Below are 23125 nucleotides of genomic sequence, written 5' to 3'. Positions count from 1 at the left end.
AATATGTTTTTAGGCTTTCAAACAGCCAGGACCAAAACTCTTATAAGTATCTGAATTCTATCAGTTAGTATTTGATACTTCAAATAGCTAGATTGGAGAGCAGATTATTTCCCACAGGAAAAACCCATTTCAATAGCCAAGGTCCTGATGTCATTTTCTATTCCCCAAACATCCTTCCCTGTGAACCCTCAGCCATCCTCCTTGTTTGAAGAGCCCCAGTTCCCATTCTATAGGGTACTTACAGAGAAGGACTTTCCTGCCAAGTTAGAAGACTTGACAACCTCGGTCACAGAAACATTCAGGCACTTGTGGTCTGTAACAGGAGGGTAGTGTGTAGATCCTGAACCTGGGAGGAATAAGATGGGGTGGGTGTCTGTGAAAGGCTCTATGGAGAAATAGGAAAGTAGTTTGATCCTATAGAGAGGGTCAAGAGCATAAGTCTTGCATATGCAAAATCTCAAATTTGATCTCTCCCAACCACTGTCAAGGCTATCCTGGTCTCCCTTGCATGATTCAACTTAAGCATTTATCTGTCTGGTTTGGATTTCTGAGTTTCCCTGAGTGGTCCCTAGTGGCCCCCCTGAAGCACTGGTTCAGAGGCCTTACCCAACTTTAAGAGAAAGGAATCTTCCATCACTCCAGGTAATTTACCTTTGGAAATACTCATTTGGTTCTAGAATCTTAGCTCATTTGAGAAATTCATTTTTATTTATTTTAGTCACCATGATTTTCAATATTCTCAATAATACGGTTTCATACATACAGTGCTCTAATACCATACCCTCCATGGGGATCCATGAAATCACTTCCTTCTACCATTGTCTCAGCCTCAAACCTTCTGTCCCTTGACACCTTCACCTTTCTGATGAGCTCATGGCTCTATGATATTACCCCTAGGCTGAGAGTTATTCCCAAACTGCGGGCCTTTTCTGTGACATCAATAACCTACAATTAAAGATTGTCTTGCTTGGAAGAGAGGATCTCATCTATCTTCCACAAATTTAACTTGCCAGGAAGTCATCCTGTCAGGAAATGATTAATAATTGTTTCAGAAGTTTCTTCTTTCTGCCAGATGTTAGGATAATTTAGGGATGATGATACCCAAATAAGAGCACAGATGCTTTAAAGAGATGTCATCATAATAGGAACACAAACAATGCCTTGCTAAGAGACATTCATTCAGAGGAGGATGAGAAAGGAGGCATCAGAAGAGGCATTTTAATATACTAGGCTAATATATATTTTTATTTTCATTTCTTCTGGAGTATTCCAAATTTATTGTTTTATTTTATTATTATTATTTTTCGGTCACAACTGACAGTGCTTAGGACCTATTTTAGGTGGTAATTGGGATCCATGAAATTTTGGGGATTAAATCTGGGCTACCAGCATGTAAAGATCTGCTTTAATCCATTGAGCTCTCTTCTCAGCCCTTTATTATTAAAAAAAACAAGAACAACTTTTTAGGTATAGAGTGGTATTTCATTTGTTCAGCAAATAGTTATTGGATATATCTACTATGCCAAGATATGTGAGTAAGATATACCTTTGCCTTGGTGAGGGGTAAACTTTTTGTTTGCCTAAGATGATCTTCCACAAACATCTGTAAATTGGCTTAGATTTGACAATTCGAGGGGAGGCCTTGAGAGGCAGGGGAAGGAATTCAGGTTCTAGTGTAACTGTCTGGTTGAATCTCAGCTTTGAATCTTCCTTAAAGGTGTAATCTTGGGTAAATTATTTTTATTGCTTTTGTTTCCTCTCCATTACAAATTTGCTAATAATGATTATAAGAGCAACCATAGATTTTGACATTTTTTGATCTAATGTCACCATAATTATCTATATGCATCGGTTAGTATTCCCTCTAACTATTCCATATCCATATGGTTGGCATTCCATATACCTAATCTTTAAATTAAACTATTTTTTCTTCTGATTTCTTCTAGATCATCAGGAATCGAACAAGAACGGATGTATAGTTTACTTCATGCATGCGAATTGGTGCCTTGTGATCTCTAATTTAAATTTAAATAAATATTTCCTACTGTCTGTTGTATATATGTAATTACATAATTAAAGTTAAAAAAAAAGTTCAGTAAATGATACGTTTTGTGAACTGGAGAACATCTGCATTCCTAGATAATTCAAAAACAAATAATCTCCAAGCAAAATATAATTATTTCCATGGGTTGGCACACCGTGTCTTCTTTATGTAGTTCATTTATTTTCTAACTGAGCCTGTACAGGCTGCAGAGGTACAGTCCAGTATTTTAGCACCTGCCACTCCAACATGCGTAACACAGAGCTTCACAATGTTCTGTGATTCTAGGTAGATGGGTCTGAAGGTCTTCTTGCTCTAGGATCACCCCATCTCTGCTTATTGAATCTCACTACCTCCCCAGCCACGTTTCTCTTTCTTGTCCTCTTTCTACTCCACCTCCTTACCTTCAATGTCACTCCCCGGAAGAGCCTTTAGGACTAGCTCTGTGGTCCGCAGTGAGATGGTGACTTCTTGACTCCGTTGGCTAAGCAGGAACTGGATGAAGGGAGTGCAGAAGCAGATGGGGGTCCTCAGTACAATAATCACACTCTCATAACAACAGCTCTACATTTCTTTCTTTCTTTTTTTGTGGGGGAGGGGTCACACCCAGCAGTGCTCAGGGGTTCCTCCTGGCTCTACACTCAGAAATCGCTCCTGGCAGGCTCAGGGGACCATATGGGATGCCAGGATTTGAACCACCATCCTTCTGCATGCAAGACAAATGCCCTACATCCATGCTATCTCTCTGGTCCCCTACATTTCTTTTTTTAATAGTTTACAAAGGCATGATTATATTTAGTATTTTTAATTGTTTTCTTTAAGCACTGTGCTTACAAAATTGTTCATTGCTGGGTTTTATTCATAGAATGTACACCACCCTTCACCAATGCACCCCTCCCACCACCATTGTCTCCCACCTTCCCACTCTGACCTCTTGCCCCCACCTGTCTCTAGGGCAGGCAATTTGCTTCTCTTTATTACTCACTCACTCACTCTCACTCTCTTTACTTTTTGACACTGGTTTGCATTGTTGTTCATGCAAGAGTGCCTTGTATGCCATTTTCTCCTCTTTCAGCAACACATTCTTGTCCAGAGTGATCAGTTCCAACTCTCCCTGTCATAGTTGACCCTTTTCTACTCTATCTGCACTTACTGCTCTTTGTGCAAGCTTCCTACCCTGAGTTGGACCGCCTGATCCTTATATCTATTGTCTATGGATATTATTACCATATTCTTTCTTGCTTTTCTTATATCCCACAATGAGTGAGATTATTCTATGTCTACCCCTTTCCCTCTGACTCAAAGCTCTATATTTCACCACTAGTACTTGTCCTCTGTGTCTTCACTGATATTAAATATTAAATAAGAGGGTTCATCCTTCTAGACCCAAAGGAAAAGGTCTCTGATGCATCAGGTCAGCTAGTGAGGCTGTTCTTTTTGAATCAGAGATAGTCTCCATACTCCTTAAATCAGCTTTTCCCCTTGTCTACAATAAGATGTTTGGACCCACACATCCCTGACAAAACTATTAGAAAATTGGAAAATTCTGAGGAAGGCATTAAGAAACAGGCAGAAGATTTCTCTGACTTTGTCAGCCCCTTCTGATTTCTAGTATTTATGGATCCCATTTCACCACGACTGACCTTCTGGTAGCAAATGGAGAGTTCTGCCCCTGGGATTTCAGCGCCACATCTCTTTCTGGGTGAAGGACCATCTGAGAGAGAAGAGGCTGAGGTGAGAAATCTTTCCCTAATCCTAGGGAAAAGACGCCTCATGGAGGCCATATCTAAAATAATTTTTCACAGGGAAGATAAATAAGAGATGGTGCCAGTGTGTGATAGCATAGTGGTAGGGCGTTTTTCTTGCAAAGTGGCTGACCCGGGACAGATCCAGGTTCGATCCCTGGCATCCCATATGGCCGCCATGAGCCTACCAGGAGTGATTTCTGAGCACAGAGCCAGGGGTAACCCCTGAGCACCACTAGGAGTGGACCGCCCCTCAGAAAGAGACAGTAAGACTTCCTGGAAATGAGACTTGGGAAAAGGAAAACACTCACCTTTGGGAAGTTTGGTGTCTTGGATCTTCACCTTCAGCTCTGTGAGGAAAATTTCCTCTGCTGGTTTTTGACTCAGGTCACTGAAGAACATCTGAAAGGAGGGATGGGAGGGAGCTTGGAGAAGGCCATCTTGGTCAATGGCAATTTCCCCTCACCGCCCCCAAGCATCCCTCACGGACTCCCCCTCCAAGACCTTACCCAACTGAGCTCACCTCCACCTCACATCCTTCCCTTCACCTTCACCAAACCTCTAAGAAATCTACCCAAACCTCTATTCCTGTCATACCACACATAAGTGGGTGCCTACATTGCTTCTGAAATGCGCTGGGCATGACTCTCTCATTTCACTACTACTTTATAACACACTTGCAGATGAATGGCATTCCCTGCCACAACTCGGAGTCTATTTAGATAAGGGGTTATACTTTTCTCATCTTCACAAATCTTGCCAGTAAATCAACGAACTGTATGTTTGAGAGAGTTAGGGTAAGGTCTTGGAGGTGGAACCTCAGCAAATGTGTGGAAAACCAAGAGGAAACTATGCAGTCTAAAAGGGACCAGGAGAACTGTCATGAGAGACATAGGATAGAGGATCGCAGGCCAGGAGAGATATGTACTCTGCTTTTGGTCACTGAAAAAGTCCTGGATATTACATTTTTAATTATGTAGATAATTATATCAACAAAAGACAAAGTGACACACAGTACCAAATGCACTAGTGGGGTCTAGTAAGAAAGGACTAGGAATATCCCTTGGGCTTATAGGAACAAAAGAATTATAAAAGTGGTCTTCCAGGCAGCCAGAAATGATTGGAAATTGAAATGAAAAAGGATATAAGACTGATACAGAGAAAACATCTGATCCTTGAGATATACCTATCCAATTTTCACTCTGCACCACGGTGGAGAGGTGGGTTTGCTGGTTTTAGATTACAGACACCAAATGAAGGGAAATGCCAAGGAGGGCATGAGAAAATCCAAGGAAAGGCTGGTGGCTAAAGGAGTGAGAGCACAGTCTTTTCCACATCCACAGGAAAAGAATGAGTGTGTGAAGAAGTGAATGGGTGTGCATGCGTTTACAGTTGTTGACAGGAAGTTCCAGGGTACCTATGCTTTTCTCCCACCTTCCTCCCCACTCCAAGTAATATTGGAGAAAAGTGCTTTGTGCAAGCTAAGGAAAAAGCTAGCCAGGTAGGAACATAGGGTATGCCCAAAATTCAAACTTCGAATAACTTTGTAAATCACACTGTCTTAAAAAAATATTTTTTTAAAAAAGAAAGGCAGCAGGGGTCAGTGATAGGAGAATGGAGATTTCCATTTGGGGCTAACAAGAGGGGTGGGATGTTGTGGAGGCGAAGAAGACTGAAATGAAGAGAGATTAAGTTTCTGATCAGAAAAAGTTTAAGATTGATGATGAAAAGAACTTTTTTTTTTTTGAAAAAAACTTCTAATGATAATGTCCACACCAGTTTCTACCTAATTCCTGATTTTTCCTTTCTTTTCTTTTTTTTTTTTTTTTTTTTTTTGGTTTTTGGGCCATACCTGGCGATGCTCAGGGGTTGCTCCTGGCTGTCTGCTCAGAAATAGCTCCTGGCAGGCACGGGGGGGGGGGGGGACCATATGGGACACCAGGATTCGAACCAACCACCTTTGGTCCTGGATCAGCTGCTTGCAAGGCAAACGCCGCTGTGCTATCTCTCCGAGACCTAATTCCTGATTTTTCATAAAAATTAAGCATCAAGGAGAATCCCCTCATGTGGAGATCTGAATCTGCTTGGACTTGAGGTGAAAAATAATCGGTCCATCTTCTATTAATAAGATGAAGTTCACAGTAAGGAATGACTGGATGGGTTTATAACTTCTACCTGAAAAGCTGTGTTTCTTTAGAGTCAGGATATTTAGATTCTGGGTGCTGTGTTCTGCTAATGATAATTTTGGAACCCTGGATGGGATATTTACCTTGACTGTGTAGATCTGGAAATAGATAGGTTGAGTGCCCATACGAACATAGTAGGTGATGACATCCAGGATGAAGGGGTCCACAGTCTGGGGTATGTCCAGAGAAGGAGGCTACAAAGATGCCAAATGTTGATATTATTTCAACAAAGAAACTCTATTTTCTGTGATATAACAACCTTGCTGATCATTCAACATATTTCATAATGCTATAATCCAATTTCCACTTCTCTTCACACAAATATACCATAGGGACCCTGACTCATTTCAATTGCACAAAAACTATTGACCATCTCTGTGTATAAGATGCTGTTTATGAGCAGACAAGATGTTTAAGACTAGTGATGAAAAATTCTGGACTGGATTCAAAGTTTGTATCAACTAGCCAATAGTTACCTTAGGCAACATTGGGTATATATATATAAAGGATTTAACCAGATGATCTTGAATATTATCTTATTATACTATAGTGATTTTGGAATTATTAACAAACTATGAATTAACAAAATTCTAAAAAAAGACTGGCTCACCGCAGAGTGGTGAGTGCAGTTAGAGAAATAACTACACTAACAACTATCATGACCATGTTAGTGAGTGAGAGAAGTAGAATGCCTGCCTAGAAGACAGACAGGGCATGGGGGAAGATTGAGATAGGGGGTATTGGTGGTGGGAGGAGGGTGTTCTTTTTATGACAGAAACCCAACTATAGTCATGTTTGTAATCGTGATGTTTAAATAAAGATATTATAAAAATCTAAATAAATTAGTTCTTCTGATATTCAGTTAATATCAGCATGTTATTGGAAAAAGATTAGTGCCATGTCTTATCGTTCTCATCCAAACTCATGATTTTTCTAAAATAAAAAAAGAATAATCTAACATTTTTTAAGATCTTCAGTAAACTGTTGGAATAAGGTACCAGCCTTTGTAATAAACCTCCAAAAGGCAATTTCTACTTATAGCAAGTAGTCATAGAATGCTGTATAAATCAGCTGTTTTCTTAGTATCATACCAGCCAATCTGCTTCCTTCATGGCCAACTGTACCAAATGGCACTCCCTTCTATTAAAGTAAGCTGAATCCCCAGTAGACCTAACCTAAGGTTTTTCCACAGGGTATACTTCGCCTGCCTAGGCATGCTGAAAGCATAGTAAAGGAATGATGGAGTCGGGGAAGAAACATTTTTTTTTCAACAGCTGCTAGCAGACGTGGTGGCTTCTATGTACTCAAGCCATGCTCCAAATACAATAGCTACATAATTAGAAAGTGTTCAAGAATGAAACAGTTTTCCTCCCTCCTCCCTAAAGCGTTGAAAGAACTGGATTCCTTGAAGCTAGAGTCCAGAAGGCTCAGTGGGCCTGATTTTGAAAATAAAACAAAGTTAAAACTCTATTGCAGGGCCCGGAGAGATAGCACAGCGGCGTTTGCCTTGTAAGCAGCCGATCCAGGACCAACGGTGGTTGGTTCGAATCCTGGTGTCCCATATGGTCCCCCGTGCCTGCCAGGAGCAGACAGCCAGGAGTAACCCCTGAGCACCGCCGGGTGTGGCCCCAAAACAAAAACAAAACAAAACAAAACAAAAAACTCTATTGCACAGCATGAAGAACTAAGCCTTTCTTATAAAGAAAAATAAAGTTATCTAGTACAAAAGAGTGCAACCCACAGATCTTCATGTCCTGCTTAAAATCTCAAGGAAACCAAGACCTTTTTTTTTGTTTTTTGTTTTTTTGTTTTTTGTTTTTGTTTTTTGTTTTTTTTAGAGCTAGGAGTTTGTGATTTTTTAGTGCTAAAGTTTGCATTGGATTGGTTAACTAAATTAAAACTTTACTACATAGATTCTCCAGAAGAAACTTGAACATAGGGAGATTTTTATTTTGTGCTCTTTAAGAGATGGCAATGAAAAACACCAGAAAATTTTTTCTGGGAAACTACCTCTAACACTCACTCTTACATATTTGAGGCTAGGGCACCAGCTAAAATTTTCATCAGATGCAAAATTGTTTGGACTAGGGAACTCTGACAAATAACTAGATAATTTGAAATAGGTTGTTATTGGGAGAGAAGAAGAGGATTCATATTTCTAGTAGAGTACGAGATTTTACAAATTTATGTTGATTGGGTTGTGGTCTGAATAGAAATTCTAATCCAACACTTTCTAATGGACAGAAATTATAATGGAGTTACAAGAGATTTTATGTGCACTTTCTAAGGACATCTTTAGCATTTGGAGGAAAAGTTAGCATTTATAGGGTTGTGAACCCCATATAATTTTATTTTATCTTTTTTCCTGTAATCTCTCATTTTCTGCAAAAAAAAAATGAAGCATGACCACATCTGTATTTCAATCAATGTACATTCACTTCATTTTTATTTTTTCTCTTATTTAATCTTTATTTGAGCACCATGGTTACAAACATGTTTGTAGTTGGGTTTTAAAGCATAAGAATTGGGTTTTTCAAGTAAGAAAAATAGAATTTCTATATAGAATCCTATAGCATCAAAACTAGAAAGATGCCCAGAATTTATCTCATTCAACTCATATCTGGTCCTATAATAACTTTTATTTCCTTCCTTCCTTCCTTCCTTCCTTCCTTCCTTCCTTCCTTCCTTCCTTCCTTCCTTCCTTCCTTCCTTCCTTCCTTCCTTCCTTCCTTCCTTCCTTCCTTCCTTCCTTCCTTCCTTCCTTCCTTTTCTTTTTTTGATTTTTGGACCATACCCTGTGATGCTCAGGGGTTGCTACTGGCTATATACTCAGAAATCACTCCTGGCTTGGGGGACCATATGGGACATTGGGGAATCGAACTGCAGTCTGTCCCGGGTCACCAGCATGCAAGGCAAATGCCCTACTGCTGCGCCACCACTCAGGCCCCTATAATAACTTTTCTTACTCTTATACCTTGTCTGTTGGAATATTGTGTCCTTCAGAAAGGTGACACTGGAATTAAGTATGTATTCTAAAACTTCTCTCAATGGTCACAATATTTCCAGTCTCTTTATGTATTTACTGCTTTTAGAATCAGAATAAAAGTAATATAAATTGTTAATTGCTGGGGAGAGGGAACTAAGGATAAACTAAATTTTACTTGTGTTTTAGCAGTAAATAAAGGTACCAGCAAATAAATAGTATGCATTGTAAAAGACTCAAATAAGTAGTAATGTGGAAAGTGTGTCACCCCAATATCTTTATTAGAATAAAAGAGGTAAGAAAGCACCTCAGTGGTCTAATGAAAAAGCAAATGGAGACCTAGTAGAGTGACAAGTTGGAAAATAGTAAAAATCAATAGCTTCCTTTTCTGTCAACAATAATATGCAAATATAATGAGAGAAATACATATACAACTTAGGGGGAAAATCTACCAAACATGAGAAATAAGTTAATAGAAAATGGGAAAAATGGAAAACATTAAAAAATAAAAATGGATGTATAACTTTACCTAGGGATATTAAAGGAGAGCTTAAACCAAATTGTACACATGACTGACTTTGCTAAAATTGCAAATTCTCAAAATTCCTGCAGAAATCAAAATAGGACCAAAAAAACCCCAAAAACCTTGACAACAAAATTATAAAATTTATCCAGAAATATAAACAAACAAGTATGGTCTGAAATGTTTTAAAAGGGGAGTAAAGGAATAAACTCAACATAATTAGTATATAGATGAATAAAAAGCAACAAAAATGAAAGTTTGTCTTGAAATAAATTTGAGCATAGGAAAAACAGTAAATCATAAAAATGGCATTTGGAATTAATATGGAAAGATGATTTATGACTGCCTAAACATTTGGAAAAAATAAAATTACATCCTTCACACTAAACACTGTCATTAATTGCAGAAGGGTTATTTCAAATGCAAAATTGAAGGCATTAAAAGGATTAAAAGACATTACTAATGAATATTTAATATTGGAGCAGAGAACTTTCAAAAAACTTTCAAAAAAACCATAAAGGATGGAAACATTTGTATGACTATATTAAATGTATATGAGTCAAATAACATTCTGACAATCTATTGGAAAAGTAATGAAGTGAACAAAAATATCTGCAACACAAAAGACAACAAAAAATAACACTCCTAGTATATTTTGGGGATCACTTTGAGCAGTGTTCAGGACTCACTCCCAGGATAGTGCTCAGGTCCTAGGGATCTGGTACCAGGAATGAATACCTGTCATTCCACATGCAAATTATCTGGAATTATTTGAGCCATTTCTCTGGCCCAGAGATATAGTTTTTTGTTCGTTTGTTGGCCACATATGGCTGAGTTCAGGGGTTTTTCCTGGCTCTCCACTTAGAAATTACTCCTGATGAGCTTGGGGGACCATATGGGATACCAGGGATTGAACCTGATCTGCCGCATGCAAGACAAACACCCTACCCTCTGTGCTATCGCTCTGGCCCTGATACAAAGTCTTTTTAAACCAGTAAAAGATGAGATCCTTTCCTTTCCCCACGTATGATATTCATTCCACGTATGATTTATGATGAGCCATTGACCTGGTACCAAAAGGGATGCTTCTATTCATTTTGCTACTTTGGGTAAGTGGCCTGGTCTCAGTTGGAACCTCTAAATTCTCAGCAAATAGGAGTTTTTACACTCAGAGACATGAGCATAGGGGATTCACTAAAGGACCATTCTTGGCCTGAACTCTGATTAAGTAGGGTTGGCTTCTTTTCCAATGGAAGGTGCAGTGTTTAGGACGTCTTTCCTGTTTTCCTGTGCTGCCTCATTACAACTAGAGTCCTCTGGGGCTAATCCTTGAGTCAGACAAGGGAATAAAAGGAGCCCCTCTCCCCAATCCTGCATTTTTGCCGCCATACCATCTCTGCCAGCTTGTGGATGGCAGGACAGAGTGTGTTGATGGTTCTCTCATACCATGGGTCTGCACGGCCCAGGAACGCTGCCAGCTCTCCCAGGTCCGAGTTTGTGGGTGCAACAGGCTTCTGGGGATAAGGATTGGGTTGTACCAGTCAGGCTTCTTCCTGATCCAAGAGACTTTAGGCATGAGGAGGCTCACTGCTAGCTCTGGGGATGTGGTCAGAACACTTGGGTCTCTGTTTCTGCACCACCAAGCACTGCTGTTGGAAATCTCAGCTGAAGCTGAAAGACCCTTCATGAGGGGCACTTGCCAGGAACCTTGACAAAATTGACAAAATTACTTATCAACCATAAAAGGGGGAAAACCAAGTACTGCTTTGACTTAACGACCCCCAAATAAGAAGCAGTGTGCAATAGCAACAGAGCCTATCTTTGTTGCCACCCCAAATCCACTGGGCTTCCATGGTCTGAAATCCCTTCATGTGACCCAGAGAGGGGAAGCCTGGGTGAACGGCCTCTTTGGAGAGAAGTTTGCACTCCATGTCATTAGAAAAGACTCATCACAGTTGGCCTCCAAGAGTTGGAACAAAAGGCCTTCAAGATGAATTCCCCCTCTTCCAGCTTGGCATGTAAAGAAAAAATGGCCCTGGAGAAAGGAGGTGCTTGGCTGTAGAGTCGTTACCCGGCCCCTAAACTAGAGTCACACCCTGATATCCCCCTCCTCTCTCTTCCAACCCCCATTGTCACCTTCGGTGCAGTCACAGGGATGTAGTAGAGCTGTAGGCTGAGCCTGGGAGTAAGGTAGCATTTCTGCATGTCCCGCTTCCTGGTAGAGACCAACAGAGTATTATGATGAGAGCAGGGTTTGTGGCTCCAAACAGAAGTGGTTCCCCATTCCACTCCTGCTTTCTCTCCAATGTTGACAACTGACTATATTTCTGAGCCCGTTTTTCTCTTCTGTAGATTTGGGAATGCTGCTTTGTAGCCATGAAGATTATGGGGCAAACATAGTGATTGGAGGGGAGTGGAGTACCTAGCATTCAGCACTGGCCTCCCTATGGGAGTGCCTTTCTGCCTTAGTCTACCTGGCCTCAGTCCCAGTCCAGCCCATATGGAATTCCACCTACCTGAGTGTGTGGTAAGCCTGGGCTAGGCACCCCAACATTCGGTCATCTCCCAATACCAGCACCCGGGCTGTGTGGAGTCGGGAGACCCCAGGTAGCAGCTCCCCGTCCCCACTGGGCCTGCCTGTCTTCCGATGAAGTCCTGGGGGCCCATCCAAACTGCCAGGCATCAGACTGTAGGGGGGCCAGGCCCGCTTCTTGACACCCCCTTTGCGCTGCAGCCCTCCACGCTCCATCTCAGGGCTGTTGGACTCAGGCAGCTCAGATGAGCCCATAGAAAGGTCCCGCTCAATGGCGCTGTAGGGGGACAGCACTGAACCCCACACTAAGTCGTGGTCAGGCAGGCAGCCCTGCAGATCCAAAGCTTCCAGGTCAGGACTGAGGTGCAGTTGGGACCGGGGGCGCAGGAAGAGGACCAGCTCCTTCCCTGGAATGCCAAGAACAGGGCATTATGTGGTAGCAGAGAGGTGTGTAGGGCTGGAAGGCTGAGCCTGGGAGGGCCTCTGCTTTGGATCTTTTCAGTGTCAACCTGAATTGAAGACCCCAAAAGTTCATGAAGAGACAAGGACCTATGGCCAGCAAAGGGTAAGACCTTGCCCACCCTACAACTTCTGGTGAGTCCCCTAATAAACAGAGGTTCTGATAGGTCTTGTGTAGTACATGAAAAAAGTTTCCATAAGATTATCCTTGGAATTGTTGTCTATAAAAGTGTTTCCTTAGGATTGTTCTGTGACTATTGCCCCACCTAGCCCTTCCAGGTGGGGCGCTGTGGAGTTGGCAATAAATAGCTTGATGGACAGGGGAGAAGGGGCTTCTGCGAAAGCTGCCGGCTGCAGGAGGATTCTCTGGCTCTCTTTGCCCAATCTTTTACACCCTATCCTTTTTGTCTGTGTGGATTATTATTTGCTGCGGATAAATATTACCAAGGTCTTCCCCCGAAAGGGGACAAGGGGATGGGAAGTAATTTCTCATTCTGGGGACTGTTCTTGGATTCACAAATAACAGCAAAGTTAGCAGCGAAGATACGTTACAGTCTTGCATCAAGTTAACTCAGATTCTATTGACTCTGGAGCCCTCCTTTGATACCTGCACATTAGTTCCCCTCTATTCTCCATACCCATAGCTTCCCCTAGACACACAATAGACCACTAGCTCTGGGAAAGACTTCCAGGATTTTCTAACCCACCTTTACTTCCCTCCCCCCAGGTAAGGGTCACAAGAAACTGAGGCCCAGAAAAAGAAATGAGTCAGAGAAGGAAGGAAATCAGCTCATAGGTCCAGTACCATTGCTCTTGGTGGCTCCTGTGACTACCTCCTGGTCAGAAAGAGCCGAAGGTTGAAAGAGGACTACAAATGTAGGGTTGCTGAGCAAGCAGACATCTTCGCATGGCCTCCCAGTTTGGGGAGTCAGAATTTTTCTTGTGCTTCCTTCTTCAGACACACCACACAGAGCCATATAGCAACACACAAACTGAGGCTCAAAAAACAGAGAAAGAGGCAAACACCCCCTGAGGGTGAAGATACTTACAGAGCTGCTCCTCATCTGTCCACAGGTGGAAGGTGATGTACGGACTGGGCAGAGGGATGCTTGGTGGCCGGTCTGGTAAAGAGTCACCTGAAAGAAGGAGCAGTTTGTGGAGACCACAAAGATCAATGTGGGATTTTCCTTCAACTTTCCATCCACTGGCCAGATTCCAGTTCCTGTATGGCTTTGCATACCGGACCAAATGGTCTTACAAAGTCTTCCTCTCCCTCTCCCCATTCAGGGCCTTGTCCTCTCTCTACCTGCCCAAGAATACTTGGTAACTCCCAATTTCCTGCCTCTACAATTCCCCCAAAACAGCTGCCTTATGCCATCTTTTCTTCCACTGGTCCAGCAGCAGCTCTCTTATACTTTTATTCATAGACCCCTGCCTACATCCACATGGAGATATGGCAGTCTTTTATACACCATAGATACTTGCTTTTGTCAAGTGCAGAGGGCAGTAGAATCCCTGAAAGTCCAGGGAGGGACTAGGACCACCTTCCCTTCCAAATGCTTTCCTGACCACAAATTCATGGCCATTCTCTCTCCAAGGACTTTCCTGATGGCCCAACTAGCTTCTAGCTTTAAATTTTACACTGGTGTAAATTTACCATCTAGCTTCTAGCCTTAAAATTTCACTCTCGGGGGCCAGAGCAGTGGCGCAAGTGGTAGGGCATTATCCTTGCACGCATTAGCCTAGAATGGACCACAGTTCTATCCCCTGGCAATCCATATGGTCCCCCCAAGCCAGGAGCAATTTCTGAGCACATAGCCAGGAGTAACCTCTGAGCATCACTGGATGTGACCCAAAAACAAAATAAAAATGTCATTCTCGTAGTTCTATTTAACTTCTGCAAACATGGCTGCCTTCTAAGAGACCATAAGCTTTCATAGGAGACAGTCGCCAAGTTCAGGAAATATTTCCTTCTGTCAGGCTCTGTCCTTATCATGAATGTATTGTAATGATTTCATGCGGTTCTGTAGTACCCTGGGCCACTGAACAATATTTTTATCCTCAACTTTTAGAAGGGTACAGAGGAGCTAAGTAAGTGGCACAAGGTAAAGGACAAAACTATTATTGAGACCAAGCAGTTTGGCTCCAGAATCTATGCTTTTAGGACATTGCTAATGACTGCTGTGTCATGCCCCCCTGCCAAAGAAGCAGAGACAGTGTGGCCCCTAAGATGCATAAATTAAGATCTTGTCCCTAAGATGCATAAATTATAGGGAAAATCTGGGTGACAGGCAGATGAGTTGATGTAGCTAAGGTGGTAATGGGGTGGCCCACATGGGTCTCCTCCAGTATATGCAATTAATGCTAAGCTAATATGTAGCATCCGAAAAGGGCAAAGCCAGATTTGCTCTGGTATCTGTCTTGTCTTCAAGGGACATAGACTACAGGAACAGACACTTCCATGTGGATATCAGAGACAGTATAAAATATTAAAGCAAAGTAGAAGATAGAAAATGAAGGAAGTCTTACAATGTGACCAGCTCCTTCACCTTGACTTCTGTCACCTCTACATTCCCCTGAGTTGCCAAAGTGAAGCACCAGGACTGGCACAGTGACCTATACCTACTGTAGGTGTACCTATCTGAGACCCGCCCATTTCTGGGAGGGGTCTTGGGAACTGAATATTAGGTGTGACCTTACCAGTAAGACCCCGCCCATTCCTGGGAGGGGTCTTGGAATAGGTAGATAAACCTTTGAGCGAGGGGATTAGGGTGGTTTTGCCCTGCTGGGCTCTCTGGCTTTTGGGTTTTTGCCTCTTTTGGTCTTTGACCAGGATGGAGGTCAAAGGAAGATGGCTGAAAGGAGTTAAGACGCAGGGCTAGCCTAGAATGGCTGAATGCTTAATTGGTTATGATATTGGCCACACATGTGGTGAATAGGGCATGAATAAAGCTGATGCTTCCTGATGCCTGTCTCTGGATGAGTCTGATTCTGTCGTTCACCTGGGCCTGGGACCCGCTGGCTGGATGGGGGTTGCGGAGCCACGTGGCCTGGGGTGGCAGAGAGAAATCCTTCACCATCCATCGCCATTCACCACCATCCTTAATTATTTGATTCAACACCTACAAGTTAAGTCCTAAACTGGTGCTTATAAATTATAGGTGCATTCCATGTTCCAGGGCATGCAGGCTGACAGGCTCCATAGGGACTTTGGATGACCAAGAAACAACATAAATCAGAATCATCTTACAACAGTCAGAAAATGCATATTCTAGGGCTGGAGTGGTAGCACAGTGGTAGGGCATTTGCCTTGCATGTGGCTGACCCAGGATGGACACAGATTCAATCCTTGGCATTCCATATGGTCCCTTGAGCCAGGAGTGATTTCTAAGTGCAGAGCCAGAAGTAACCCCTGAGCGCTGCCGGGTGTGGCCCCACAACACAACAACAGTAACAACAAAAAGAAAATGCACATTCTGGGGCTCTTTTCTGGGTTCTTTAGGATTTTTCAAGCTGTGTGGATTGGTACCCTATGAATGCATAGCTCTACCTAATAAAGACCCAAATGGCTAGCAAGGTAGCTCAACATGCTGAGTCTGCTTCTCATGTGAGCCCAAAGATTCAATTCATAGCATTTTATAATCTCCCCAACCTTCAGCACATGATGTGGCCGCAGAACAAAAATTAAACCAAACATATACAGTCCCACAATACCAGCACAGCTACCTGCCAAAATTTGGCTCAATCTCTATTTCAGCAGGCTCACCTGTGTATCTCATATCACCTACATATCTACACATCTGCTTGCTCCTTCCCCACTGTCAGGTGAGTTTAACTCCAGGCTGCCATCCTCAGGACCTTTTGAGAACTGAAAATTGGGTCACAGCAGCCTCAGTACCTCATCTGTGCTTTCTCAGTAGGTCACCTCCACATCTTCTGAATCATGTATGACAGCTTTCTTTATGACATTCATACCAATTGATTTGATATCTACTAGATATACTAGATGTCACTAGATACTTCTATCTCCTCGCACATATATATTTATATATCTTGTCACTAGAACCTGGTGGTAAGGAAAAAGAGCCGATTCCCTTTGAGTTTCCCAGGGGGGTTAACTATGAATATTTACCCTCAGCACCGTAGGATCTTAGCAAACACAGTAGGAAGGTGTGTAAAAGCTCACAACACTCAGTGAACAGGATAATAATATAGAAGTCTTGACCAGTACTGAACCAATTTTGTGAACTCTCAGAGAAAGACTTTAGTTGGGAATGGAAAGACTCATGCTGCGGATATTTAATGAGATCAAGAAATGATGATATTCTTTGAAACAAGTATTCAGCAAAGCACAAGGAACTATGTATGAGAGAATGGAAATGAGAAAACTATCCTTAAAAGACAAGACAAACTTCTCAACAATTTACCACCGAGTAAGTCACTTGCTCATGATTCTTATGATTGTCCTATACTAGATGAAGAAAGTTCTGTTTATTCCTAGTTTGATGAAGGATTTTATACTTTTTTTCACTAAAGGAATTAATGCTTCATTTATATTGAATGTTCTGTTTTTATTCAAAAAATTGAAAAAAAAATACAAAACAACACCAAAATATATTATAACCCACAGCCAATATTTAGTTTTAAGGATAAAACACACATTTATACTTTCATTGGTCTATTCATATTCCCTTAAAATCTTCTTGGTTTTCCTCACACTTACTAAACTGTATATTTGGGGGCTAGAGAGATAGTACAGTGGGCAAGGTACTTGCTTTGCACTCCACCACCTGGCGCCCCCTGTGGCAATGAAGGCCATCAGGAGTAAGCTTTGAGCATCACCCGATGTGGTCCAGCTCTCTTGCAATAAATAAATATAACTCATAAATTATATATTGGCAATATTTATCTATTTCATATAAATACTGAGATAAATCAGCATAGAATTAGTCATACTATTATTTTAATGCATGTACCTCTAAAAAGAAACATAGTTCATTAAAAATTTAGTTGCCCATTGATTTACAATTTTGTGGAATTTCAGAAGTTTCTCTTTAGTCATCTATATGTAGGTGTCACCAGATCCACAATGAATTTTAAAAAGTCCCTTTTATATGTGATATAAAAAATATAATAAGGGAACAACAAATGGCAGAAGTCATAGAAACTGCAGATTTTGCCCATAGAACTAAACTTTCAGGGATGTTTAGCTCTAGTGATTGTGAGAAAACCTTGAGACACTGATAAAATAACATGGATTCTTTGGTGATGTCCATTATGTTGGAGTGATGAAAGGATGACATTATAATTAACAGTATTGTAACTCCCTGTAATGGTTAAAACAATGACGATGACAAAATACCCAACAGAATCAAGCATCTGGGGAAAAAATCCTCTGATTTTAGATATAAATGACACCGATGGACTCCACTGCTATTTTACACGCATGTCACATGATCAGTGGACTGTCAGATTAGGAAAGAGGGAACCTAAATCATAAATCATGGCTACTCATTCCATGAGTGGTCATGGGCCAGGTTTTTTTAAAAGTCTCTTTCTAATTCATTTTTCTCAGCTGTATCATAGCGATGAATGCCTAAAATTGATCAAATTTGAAACATTAAGATTAATGTTTCAATCTCATGAATAAACTTTGGATGATGAATTTATTTCATATATGCAGCACATTTAAATCTCTGTAAGGTATTCACAACAGCAACTGAGGCTCAGTAGGGATCAGTTGTAATGACCAGATTACCTAAATTCTTAGCCTCAAATCTTCCATATTTCTCCCTTCCAAGTATTTAACCAGGCAGGACCCTGTTTGGTTTCTAAGATCAGAGGAGATTATGCACAGAAAGAGATGGCTGCAGACAAATCTTCCACCATTCTAGGGTTCTCTCCATCCCTGTGCTACCCTTGAGTTACCAAATGTCCTTCCCATCCCATCTCACTCACTGGTGCTCTCTGGTACCCCCAATTCTCTGCATTCACTAGTTGTTCCCCACCCTTCCACTGGACGCTTACCTCCTCTGAAGGGCCTCCTGGTAGTCTCAGACCCAAGCAGTGAGTTATATATCTCCTCCAGCCTCTCCTGGTATCCCTCTGGGCTCCTGGCCATCTGCTCCATGACGTCTACCACCGTGTGGAAATAACTCACCAGGGTGCTCTTGGAACTGGCCTGTTGGGAAGGGGCTGTCAGAGTCTGGCTTCCAACATGGCACCCATCCACCCCAGCTTTAGTGCCAAATCCACAAGAGCATGGACAACCCAAGGCCTGTCTCTGCTCCACTCAAAGAACTATGAGAGGTGCCATGCTTCTGTTACCAGAATCCTATGTTAGCAGCTGTTACCAGAATTTGTTTGCAATTATAGTAATTCTCTTTGGGGACCCATCTTTGGGTATTATCAAGTACTATGACCAAGGTTCTGTAACTACTAGTAGATAATAACTTCAACATGTTTTGCCTGTTTTATATACAGCTCCACCATGAGCTTCTAGAATATTTTCTGAAAGTCAGTAAACAAATATTTACTAAAGTTTTGCCATTCTTATACTGCACCTTTATTTTTCCTCATTATTTGTCTTTGAATTAGTTCACTTATTATGGGTTTGTTTAATAAGGGCCACTAAATAATGAAAGGATTAGTGCCATTTGTTCTTAATCAGAAAATTGCTAAGATACCTATCATGATCACAAAGCATTATTATTAAATTCTAGCCAGGTCCTGTGGCTATTAAAGCTCTAAATATTGAAGATAGCTTTCTCTCTCTTATTTATTTATATATTGTTATTTTATTTAATTTCTTTGCTTTTTTGGGCCACACCCGGTGATGCTCCGGGGTTACTCCTAGCAATGTGCTCAGAAATTGCTCCTGGCTTGGAGGACCATATGGGATGCTGGGGGATAGAACTGTTGTCCGTCCTAGGCTAGCACAAGCAAGGCAGATGTTTTAGCACTTGCACCACTGCTCTGGCCCCTGGCAGTATGTTTTTAACTGTAGATTTGGTGATGTCAAGAAGTCATCTTCACTAGAGCCTGTTGGGAAGCTAGAAACAATAGCCAGAGCTGCTAGTAGGATGACAGGTTGTTTGTTATTAAAAAAGAACTGGCCAGGAAATTTACTCCCCTATCACTTTACTCAGCACTAGGGCCATTTGCAAGGAGAAGGATTAGTTATCATGGTCTATGCTAAGATCTTGATCAGGTATTAGTTAGATGGAGACATTCCTCCATATATTGCTGCATGTTATGACTACTTCCAAAGGGGAATTTATAGAAAGAGGGACACCAAGAATGATGGAGTCGAAATGAGTCAAGAATCCTTCCACAGATCTATGTTGGAGGGCACCACAAAGGAATAGCATTCTACAAGTGTCAAGGTTGCTCTTAGAGAAACTGAGTGATAGAAAACAACACTGGTGGTGGAATTGTATTAAAATATTATATGTCTAAAACTCAACTATCAATAACTTTTTAAATAATGGTTCTTAACTGAATAAAAATATTATAATGTTACAAATATTATATTTGTAATGCCAAAGAAAGAAAAAAGAAAACAGTCACATAATCTCAAGAGGTACAATAAAATAAAATAAAAACAGCATCAAAGCAGCTCTACTCTGGAATCCTTCCAAAAGTAGGCACAGATATAGATGTCTGAAAGTAAGAGTTCCAGCTTAAAAACAAAAAGAATAGGAAAATGAGTGCATTTTAATAGGCAGTGTAGGATGTGAGACATGGACTGGCACAGGACCAAGTAGGAAAGAGCTGATCTAAGGGCAACACTCTTATTTCTGGGAGCCCATAGGAGCGACAGCACTACGGCCCTGTTTTTTTTTGTTTTGTTTTGTTTTTGTTTTGGGGTGGATGGGGCCACATCCGGTGATGCTCAAGGGTTGCTCCTAGCTATGCGCTCAGAAATCGCTTCTGGCTTGGGGGACTATATGGGACGCCAAGGATCGAACTGCAGTCCATCCTAGGTTAGTGCGTGCAAGGCAGATGCCCTACTGCTGTGTCACCTTTCCAGCCCCTGCAGCCCTGTTGGAGCAGAAGCAGAGGAGCCTCTCCCTGTAAAATGGTCACCTCAACAATGCCATTGCCAAAACTCACTTCCTCTGGCAGCATGCTCCTTTAGCCAAGAAGCCCAGCTCCTGGCAACCCTGGGCCTGAGAATATCTAACCCAGTGGAGTCTTCTTGGCTGTGAAAAGAGCCAAGGCTGAGTCAGAGACAGGCCAGGAAATATGTGATATCTATGGAAGCAAAACCAATACCTCACAATAGGAATAGGGTACTAATGAAATCAATAACAGCTCATTCACGAGATAGGATATTGTGGAACTATTAAATGTTCTTTGTTTCCACAAAATAATTTTCATATGGCATATTTCTTTTTTTTTAAGGATTATTCCAGCAAGTTTTATTTGTTGGGGGGGTTCTTAAGATAGTAAGGAATATAAACTGTAGTTCTTCACCTACTTTTTTTTCTTTTTTTTAAATATAATTTTTATTTTGATCATAATGGCTTACATATTGTTGACAATATTATTTTAGGCACATATTTACACAAAATCAAGGGGGATTCCCATCACCAAATTGTCCTCCCTATACCTCCATTTTTGTCCTCCCTCCCATTTCCTCTTCCCTCACCCCCAGGGCGGCTAGAATATGTGGTCCCCTCTGTATCTGACCCACTACTTAGTAGTCTTGCACCTGTTTGGTCTTGATGTCTCCCTTATTTCCCCCTCTAACTGGAGGCAGGACTAGCTAGTTCAAGATGCATGGTTTTGTTTGAAAAAGAGAAAAGTAATAAGCTGGGGTAAGAGTCTAATATGCTGAAAATGGGCAGAATCCTTCTAGGGGCTCTCATCAACGATTTGAGAGATGAAGGAGATAAAGAAGGTGAAACACTCCACCAGTACCAAAAGAAGTGTCAAATATCCAGTGAGGATTCCAGCTATATCAATTAGCACCACAAAAAACAAACAAACAAAAACAAAACAAAGAAAAACAGACAAACAAAAACAAAAACAGAAACAAACAAACAAACAAAACCCTAAAAACGCCATGGTTTTGAAACATATGGCATATTTCTTTTTTTTTTTTTTTTTTTTTTTTTTGGTTTTTGGGCCATACCCGGTGACGCTCAGGGGTCACTCCTGGCTATGTGCTCAGAAGTTGCTTCTGGCTTGGGGGACCATATGGGACGCCGGGGAATCGAACCGTGGTCCGTCTCCTAGGCTAGCGCAGGTAAGGCAGGCACCTTACCTCCAGCGCCACCGCCCGGCCCCATATGGCATATTTCTAATGGCAAGGGAAATATATGAAACATGAGAAGATATAAAACTGTGCACAGTGTTTGATGATCAATTTGTTAATAAGAAATGGTGTGGAAGAAGGAAACAATTAAGCAAAGAAAATCTACTTAGGTAGATCTAAGTTCAAATTCTCAAACAATCCATTCCACCATGATGTGTTGAGGATTAAAAACTATGATGTGTGAGGGCCGGATATTTAGCATGGAGATAGGACGTTTGCCTTGCATGCAGAAGGACGTTGGTTTGAATCCCAGCATCCCATATGGTCCCTTGAGCCTGCCAGGAGCAATTTCTGAGCGTAGAGCCAGGAGGAACCCCTGAGCGCCGCTGGGTGTGACCCAAAAACTAAACCAAACCAAACCAAACAAATAACTGTGGTACATGAAAGCATTTAATGATGCCAGAAAATATTAGGCTTTCAATAAAAGAACTATCAAATATCATTATTAATATTATTAATAAGATAAACCAAAATGTTAATTGCTAATATGTCACAATAGAGATATAAGTAAATAGAGTATAAGTAAATAGAGATATAAGTAAATTTTATTTTCTTCTACAATCTATTTATTTCCCTCATATTTTCCTAGAAAATATTGTACATTTCTGATTTATAAAGAAAAGCGATACGGAAACAAAAGGAAGATGGCAAGTAGGGAAGCAATTGGCTTATGAATGTAGGGACTTGGGCTGGAGTCCAAAACAAGAGGGTCAATATAGGACAATTACCTGTAGCTTCCCTTGCAGGGCTTCCACTTGGCAGGACTCCCCCAAGGCTGCCTGCAGTGCATGTAAGATTACATGACGCATGCACACCTCTGGTGTCTGCTGTACCTGGGCGGCTTCAATCTCCAGTAACAGGGCACTGCACACGGAGGGCGACACCAATTCAGGATCCACAAAGAGGAACACTCTAAGGGTAGAGATGGGACAAAGGGGACAAAAGTGATTACTATAGAGGAAAGAGATACTGGAAGGGCACCCTAAGATGTTTGTAGCACGTCTCTCCCATCCCCACACAGCCACCCAAGGTTGCAGACTGCAGATTCCCAAGGCTGCCAGGGCTGCAAGGTTTGAAGGGGGCCATGGGGTCCTGCTACTCATTGGGGCCTTGAGCCCACCAATGGACATCACCATGTAGTGACTGCCTGTCTGATTCTGAGAGACAGAGAAGAGAAGAAACTAAGGTTTAGAGAGAGGGAGAGACAGTTAGAGACAGTTAGAGCCAGAGATGAGCAGGGGAGGCCCAGGTTCAAAGAAGAAATTAAATGGAATAGATGCAAAACAGATAGCATTTCTCTGATGCGTTATCTCTGACTTTATCTTTATCCCCT

General features: G+C 41.5%; 1 protein-coding gene across 1 annotated transcript in view; it reads right to left on the bottom strand.

The window, feature by feature from the left end:
• PIK3R6 (phosphoinositide-3-kinase regulatory subunit 6) overlaps positions 1–23125 on the bottom strand; it is a 45293-nt gene that overhangs the window by 7975 nt on the left and 14193 nt on the right. Inside the window, exons 7-18 of the mRNA XM_049766280.1 lie at positions 22521–22704; positions 18530–18651; positions 14012–14034; positions 13520–13606; positions 11995–12418; positions 11615–11693; positions 10870–10992; positions 6056–6166; positions 4098–4188; positions 3685–3755; positions 2446–2536; positions 243–346 (exon numbers count right to left, since the gene is read on the bottom strand). Of these exons, the coding sequence (XP_049622237.1) occupies positions 243–346; positions 2446–2536; positions 3685–3755; positions 4098–4188; positions 6056–6166; positions 10870–10992; positions 11615–11693; positions 11995–12418; positions 13520–13606; positions 14012–14034; positions 18530–18651; positions 22521–22704 (1510 nt within the window). The remainder of the gene's footprint in view (positions 1–242; positions 347–2445; positions 2537–3684; positions 3756–4097; positions 4189–6055; positions 6167–10869; positions 10993–11614; positions 11694–11994; positions 12419–13519; positions 13607–14011; positions 14035–18529; positions 18652–22520; positions 22705–23125) is intronic.

Source organism: Suncus etruscus, chromosome 20, assembly GCF_024139225.1.
Source record: "Suncus etruscus isolate mSunEtr1 chromosome 20, mSunEtr1.pri.cur, whole genome shotgun sequence".
Classification (NCBI taxonomy): domain Eukaryota; kingdom Metazoa; phylum Chordata; class Mammalia; order Eulipotyphla; family Soricidae; genus Suncus; species Suncus etruscus.
Note: the sequence above shows the minus strand (reverse complement) of the source record. Positions and strands in the feature narration are given on the sequence as shown.